General features: G+C 31.5%; 2 protein-coding genes across 2 annotated transcripts; both read left to right on the plus strand.

Annotated features, from left to right (window-relative positions):
* The first annotated feature begins 415 nt into the window (after positions 1-415).
* Positions 416-5,588, plus strand: LOC109337835 (monoacylglycerol lipase-like). The gene is made up of 7 exons (XM_019574906.1): positions 416-1,049; positions 2,865-2,903; positions 3,000-3,070; positions 3,965-4,029; positions 4,390-4,479; positions 4,596-4,688; positions 4,945-5,588. Exons 1-7 carry the CDS (start codon positions 604-606, stop codon positions 5,344-5,346), a joined length of 1,206 nt encoding a protein of 401 aa, XP_019430451.1. The 5' UTR covers positions 416-603; the 3' UTR covers positions 5,347-5,588.
* Positions 5,589-6,498: 910 nt separating this feature from the next.
* Positions 6,499-7,332, plus strand: LOC109337836 (caffeoylshikimate esterase-like). Its single transcript, XM_019574907.1, has 2 exons — positions 6,499-6,672; positions 6,931-7,332. Exons 1-2 carry the CDS (start codon positions 6,499-6,501, stop codon positions 7,330-7,332), a joined length of 576 nt encoding a protein of 191 aa, XP_019430452.1.
* The last annotated feature ends 487 nt before the right edge of the window (positions 7,333-7,819 follow it).

The following is a 7,819-nucleotide window of genomic DNA, read 5'->3' on the forward strand; positions in this document are numbered from 1 at the left end:
ATTTTATAATCTAAGTGTTTGCCAAAACATAAGCTATGCCAGACATGCTCCATCTTAGATCCTTAAGTTTCTCCCATGCATGCTTCTCCCTCAAAACTTGACCAAAATCAAAACCGTTTTGAATATACGTTGCTACATTATACCCATTATTCTTTGTATCTTCCACACTAAAAATTCATCTACTTACATATTCAAAAAAATTGTTTTTTAATTTATATAATGATATAAAGATGAATTGTTTATCATAGTAATAAATTTTTTGGTCTGAATAAGATATTCAACCCTCCCATAAATAAGCAACTAATGTTTTTATCCATTCTCCTAAATCAAATTGTATAAAATAAAGATTTTTGTTATTCCACATTGCCCTTATCCACTTTTAGCTTTTCCTATATTTGGCAATTACACATTCTCCAGCCTATTTTTGCCTTGATCAACATTTTGTCTTCCATAACAAACACAAACTTCCACAATTTCTCCTCTTCTTTCTTTTTTCCTTCAAACTTTCTACAAAGAAAAACAACAAAATAAAACAACCTAATAAGAAGAAGGAAGAGGAGTTATTGTTGGTGTTGTTTTTGAGTTTCAAAAAAAAAAAAAAACATGGCAACCGATGCATACATTCTGAAAGAAAGTGCCTTATTATCCATGCGAGCGTTAAAGAGCCTCTTCACGTTGATACAAGAAATCATCACGATATTGGTGTTACCCTTCAGAGGGAGGAGGAAGGTTTCTTCTCATCAGGTTGAGAAAGATGAGAAGCGTCATGATTGCCACCGGAAAGGGACGGTGGTAAGAGTGCCGGCGAAGATGGTGCCTTGGAAGAATAGTATTAGCATTAGCAGCAATGGTGGTGGTGGTGGTGGCGGTGGTGGTGCAGCCGTGAAGGTAGTGGATCAGGTTGTGATGGTGAGGAGGGAAATGGCTGTAAGGAGAGTTATGGAGGAGAATGATGATGAAAGCTGTGTGAGGGAATATTGGCTTTTGGGGACAAGAAGGGGTGACACCATTTTCACTCAGTCTTGGACACCAGTTTCTGTTCAGATCAGGTACCTATGGAATAAATGATAGTTTTATATCATACTCTCTCTATTAATATTAAGGAAGAGATAAATATTACAGAAAAAACAAAGAAAATAATAATATAATAAAATATTTTTATCTTTTATATATAATGTAATAACATTTTTGTCATTAAAAACACATATAAAATAAGTATTTCTCTCTTCATTAATGGAGATGATCTTGTTCTTTTCATACATACTACATATACAATGAGTTAGATAAGTACTTCAAAAAAATAAAGAGATAGAAATTAATTTTTAATGACATATTTATCCATTTGATTACAATAAAATTACACTTTTGTCAATAAAAATGAAGGAAAAAACATGTACTTGTTTCTCCATTAATTCATTAGTGTTGTATAAGGATTACGTTATAATCTCCCTTTTTCCTCTTCTTTGAGTCCATCTTTTTGTATTGGCAGATTGAACACCTCTTGTCTTCTATTTATATAATATATATATATATATATATAATATATATATATATATACACATGTTTTAAAGAATTAGAATTCTCTCCATGGAGAGTGAGACAAATGTTTCAAAATATAAAGATAAATACAATTTTCAATGACATATCTATCATTTTAATTATAATGAAATTACATTTTTATATTAAAAAAAAAGGAGAAACATAAGTAATAGATAGGATACTTATTCTCTTTAACAATTTTGAAAACTTTCAAAACTTTAACTTCTCCGATAATTATAAGAAATTATGGTTGATGAATGGGTGCATGTATATTCAGGTAGAAGAGATGAGTTACTAGAGATGGAATTAATGGGGTTGAGAAAAAAAATAAAAGAAGAATACAAAGATAAAAGGACATAAAAATTCATTGTGGTCAATTAGTTGGAGTACGTGGATGTGATTTTGGTGACAAAATAGAACTATGAGGATAAACATAAAAGAAGCATATTACAAAATCAACTTGTAAATATCCCAAAATATAAGAAGAAAAAACTATATATTATTTGTGAACCAACAATTAATAAGCATAATGCTAATTTATATAGAAAGATATATCATTTTTCATGTATAAATGATTGATCATCACTTGATTTTATTCTGTTGAAAAATTTCTTGATATATTTGTGTTGTGAGTTATGGAGGTTCTCTTAACATTACAAATAATGTAAGTATTAAATAAAGAAGTAAATTTAATAATGGTATAAAACAATTTACGTTCTTTAATTTCATATTTAATATTATAAGTTGAAATATAAGGAAGATATATGTAGAAGTGTAGAGTTATTTCTTTCTTAATTTGCTTGGTCCTAAAGACAACCACACTTGTTTTACAAAATTTTGACATAGAGGAGATTGTGTAGTAGTTGAAGTTTGAATTTAACTACTTAAGTGTTATCTCTCACAACTTCATAAATTAAATTATATTTTGTATAATCACAAAATTAATTGAGATGGAAGGAGATTACCTCCATCTCTTTTCTTAATTTCCTATTCATGTTCTTTTCATTTGATGGTTAATAACTCAAAATTAGATTCAATATTTTAAAATGAAAAATAAAATTATTTAATGGCAGAATGCAATGACATGATATGAATGGACTCGACCGAAGTGACAAAAATTATAAAACATGACCTGTATATTTTGGCTTTTGTTTTCTTTCTGATTTGAACTGTATATATACCCTCTTACAATAATTCAAATTATCTCTATTAATCACTTACTCATCTTCTATATCCACATACATCTTAAAACACTCATCTAAAAATCAATAACAAAAAAGTTGTGAGATGTTGGTTGTGAAATAACGTTTTTTATATTTATGCAGGGGAATCATTCTTCTTATGCATGGACTTAATGAACACAGGTTTGTAAAATTTATGAAATTTCTATATGAAAAGCTAGCCATAATTTCTCAATATTATTCCATGTTTTTCTGAAGCCATCCCCATTATTTTGACAGTGGAAGATATAGTGATTTTGCAAAGCAGTTGAATGCTAATGGCTACAAGGTTTATGGGATGGATTGGGTTGGTAAGTCAGAACCAAATTATGTTTATGATCATGCATGAGTTAGGTACTATTAAATGGTATTTAATTACTATTTACTACGCTTTATGAGTTTATTTGGATATTCCATATGACCCCATTTGATGGGTGTTTTTTCCTAAGTTATGCTATAGTTTTGTGAGTTTGGAATTGTGACCAAATTTTCTTTTGACATATTTTGTCACACCTTGTATATATGGTACTTCTATTGGATTGTAAAAGACAGTGATAATCTATATATATATATTTAAATTTAGTAGTTTAGTGATCACATTTCTTCAACATGCATCTATATTTGAATGTTGCAGGGATAAGTTATTTGGATGCCATAAAGTAAAATGTGAAGCTCCTGTTTATGAGTAAGCTTATTATCTAAGTGTATTGTATCTGGTTTGTATCTTTAAGATGGGTAAAACAAGATACATGATTTTGCACATTGCACATAAACTATGCCGAAGTCTTTTAGATTATGCCTCATTCTCTTATATATATTTTAAATACTTGTTGGACTAGTTCACTAACTATGAATTGTTTTGAGATGGCTTAACATGTCATCAGAGCTAGAGCCAAAATTTTCTCACTCTAATTGCTTTTGAGATAGAACTTTAATAGATCTTAGTTTAAATTAAGACATACTTAAAATTTACTTAGTCAGTTTTTCACATTGGATGGTGAGTTCGCTGTTCTTCATGAGTTAATGCATATTTAGGTTCCAAAAATAGCAACTTGGTGCTAAGTTTTTATAGTTTCAGCAACATTGGTTGTCTCTTTCTCATTAGGCCATGGCCTGAAAATTGATAGTTTCAGTAGATTGTGTTCTGCTCTTTTTTGTCTCCTCCATTTTCAGTATATGCTCAAATTTGTTTTTTTCTTCCTTAGGCCATGGTGGAAGTGATGGATTGCATGGATATGTCCATTGTCTTGATGATGCTGTTTCTGATATGGTAAGTTCTAAGATCTACACAAATTCTACAATACTTCATCAATAAAAGGGGCTGTGATTTATGTTTTAACTCTTAAATCTGCTTTGTGTATTAGCATATAGCAGTCAAGATTTAAAGAGAGAGAGAGAGAGTGAAAGAGAGTATTTTTCGTAGGCACTAATACCTTTCGGGATGAGTGGTTGCCCCTCCCAACAAATGTCGTTTCCAGGAATTGAACCTTCGACCTATTGGTCTATCTAGGGATCCAGTGGATTCTTACGCCACTAGAACAACGCTTTGTTAGTGTGAAAGAGAGAGTTTATTATTGTATGAATGAATTATTTTGTTCTGATAAAGAGTGTTCAATTTTTTTATAAACAGAAAGTATTTCTTGAGAAAATTCTAAGTGAAAACCCTGGGCTTCCATGTTTATGCTTTGGACACTCAACAGGTGCAGCCATTGCTCTGAAGGTATGGTTAATCAAACAATGTAAAATTAGATTCATCAAGCTTAAGTAGAGGAAATGAAGATCCATAACCTAATGAATAAAAAATTGATTCAGTTTTTCACTGCTATGTTATTGTAGGCACTTCTTGATCCAAAGGTTGAAGCCAAAATAGTTGGTGCTGCATTCACATCACCTGCAGTTGGAGTTGAACCTTCTCATCCAATTTTATTGGTTAGTAGAATCCTATTATTATTTCATAGATTACAAAAACATTTTTGAATTCCATATAATTGTGTTGCGGCCGCATCATTGTGATTTAGAGTCACACCGTAATTGTGGTGTGATGCGGTTGCAGCGGTCACCATAACCAAAATATTGCGGCTGGTGATACGATCTGTAATTTAAAACAGTGAACCGAATATATAAAAAGTTGCATGCATAACAATAAGTAAAACCATACTTCATGTCCATATTTTCTTCATTACAGGTACTTGCTCCTATACTTTCATTTTTGCTACCAAGATATCAATGGAGATCTGCATATAAAAAGGGGTTACCAGTTTCTAGAGATCCACAAGCTCTTATAGCTAAATATTCAGACCCTCTAGTATGCACTGGTCCTCTTAGAGTACGTACTGGCTATGAGATTCTTCGAATTACAGGCTACTTGCAACAAAATTTCAGAAAATTGAGAGTTCCATTTTTTGTTCTGCATGGCACTGCTGATTGTATCACTGAACCTGAAGCTTCTAAAAAAATGTATGAACAAGCATCCTCATGTAACAAAAGTATCAAATTATATGAAGGATTCTCACATGATCTACTCTTTGAACCTGAACGAGATGTGATCGCACGAGACATAATTCGATGGGTGAATAGTAGAATGTAAGGTATAGCAATAATGACTGAACTTTAATCTCATTAGGTGGGTTTACTATAAGGTTGGGTAGAGTATTGAGGAAAAATATCGTGTAAAGAAGAATTCGAAAAGAATCACTTATTTTAGTTATCACGTTCATGTTATAAGGTCCTTCTAGTGAAGTAGATAAAAAACATGAAGCCATGTAAAACTGAGGCATTCTTTTCTGTTTCATTTATATAACATATAAGTTAGGTAATATCTTATTCTCCTGCTTTTTTCCTATTTTAATTTTGTGCTTGAATTGATTGATATGCAGTTGCTAAAGTTTTCTTGCAGAAAAGTAGGTAATGAATCTGAAATATGACCTGAAACATGTTAGTCAAGTTCAGCAATCCAATGCAAGTAGAAGATTGAAATTCTGAGCTGTGTCTCTATTTGTATGTATAAAATGTCCACACCAAATAAGATAAATAAGCAATAATGAAATTCTCAGACAAACTATTATTGCCAAAACTATTGAATTGATCCTTTAAGTTAGTATTTTTTCAAGATAATTCCATAAGCTTTAAGTTATTTTCTATTTCCTTTGAGTTACTTTTATTTTTAAATAGGTCCTATAAGTTGTTTTTCCATTATTTTTTGAAATCCATTTTTTATTGATACAGTTTCACAAAAGTAATAGAGATATTTTATAGATCTTTTCTTTCTCAAGTCAATGATAACAAAATCATGAATTTTAGTTGAGAAGTGAGAGTTGTGAAGATTAAAGTTTGCTTGTGTTATGAGAGAGTTGTGAACAAAAACATGTTGATGGTATTAGATTTTGTGTAATTCATCATTTGTTTGCATTGAATTGAATCATCAAGCCACAATTGGCTAGTTATATACAAGCTACCAAAAAAGGAAAGACAGTTATGTTAGTTATTTAACTAACTGCCAAAAGAAGAAAAAATAACAGAAAGCAGTAAAATACATATAACAAGTTATATCATGATTCCTTTTACATAAATAAATCTAATATCCCTCGTCAAGCTGAAGAGTAAATGTTTAAAACTCCCAGCTTGGGAAGAAGATAAGAGAAAGTAGAAATGTCCAATGCTTTAGTGAATAGATCAGCTGGTTGTTCTTTGTTGGGAATAGGAAGTGGAAAAGGCGAGCTTGTAATCTTTCTCGAACAACATGACAGTCTATTTATATGTGTTTGGTGTGTTCATGAAATATAGAATTAGCTGCAATGTATCGAGCAGAATTGTTGTCACAATAGAGAAGAGAAGATTTGATGAGAGTGATAGGAAAACTGTCAAGCAGAAAAGTGAGTCATTGAATCTCACTAGCAGTGGCTGCAAGAGCTCTGTACTCAGAGAATCCTATTATTATTTCATAGATTACAAAAACATTTTTGAATTCCATATAATTGTGTTGCGGCCGCATCATTGTGATTTAGAGTCACACCGTAATTGTGGTGTGATGCGGTTGCAGCGGTCACCATAACCAAAATATTGCGGCTGGTGATACGATCTGTAATTTAAAACAGTGAACCGAATATATAAAAAGTTGCATGCATAACAATAAGTAAAACCATACTTCATGTCCATATTTTCTTCATTACAGGTACTTGCTCCTATACTTTCATTTTTGCTACCAAGATATCAATGGAGATCTGCATATAAAAAGGGGTTACCAGTTTCTAGAGATCCACAAGCTCTTATAGCTAAATATTCAGACCCTCTAGTATGCACTGGTCCTCTTAGAGTACGTACTGGCTATGAGATTCTTCGAATTACAGGCTACTTGCAACAAAATTTCAGAAAATTGAGAGTTCCATTTTTTGTTCTGCATGGCACTGCTGATTGTATCACTGAACCTGAAGCTTCTAAAAAAATGTATGAACAAGCATCCTCATGTAACAAAAGTATCAAATTATATGAAGGATTCTCACATGATCTACTCTTTGAACCTGAACGAGATGTGATCGCACGAGACATAATTCGATGGGTGAATAGTAGAATGTAAGGTATAGCAATAATGACTGAACTTTAATCTCATTAGGTGGGTTTACTATAAGGTTGGGTAGAGTATTGAGGAAAAATATCGTGTAAAGAAGAATTCGAAAAGAATCACTTATTTTAGTTATCACGTTCATGTTATAAGGTCCTTCTAGTGAAGTAGATAAAAAACATGAAGCCATGTAAAACTGAGGCATTCTTTTCTGTTTCATTTATATAACATATAAGTTAGGTAATATCTTATTCTCCTGCTTTTTTCCTATTTTAATTTTGTGCTTGAATTGATTGATATGCAGTTGCTAAAGTTTTCTTGCAGAAAAGTAGGTAATGAATCTGAAATATGACCTGAAACATGTTAGTCAAGTTCAGCAATCCAATGCAAGTAGAAGATTGAAATTCTGAGCTGTGTCTCTATTTGTATGTATAAAATGTCCACACCAAATAAGATAAATAAGCAATAATGAAATTCTCAGACAAACTATTATTGCCAAAAC

Source organism: Lupinus angustifolius, unplaced genomic scaffold (assembly GCF_001865875.1).
Source record: "Lupinus angustifolius cultivar Tanjil unplaced genomic scaffold, LupAngTanjil_v1.0 Scaffold_11_47, whole genome shotgun sequence".
NCBI classification, from domain to species: domain Eukaryota; kingdom Viridiplantae; phylum Streptophyta; class Magnoliopsida; order Fabales; family Fabaceae; genus Lupinus; species Lupinus angustifolius.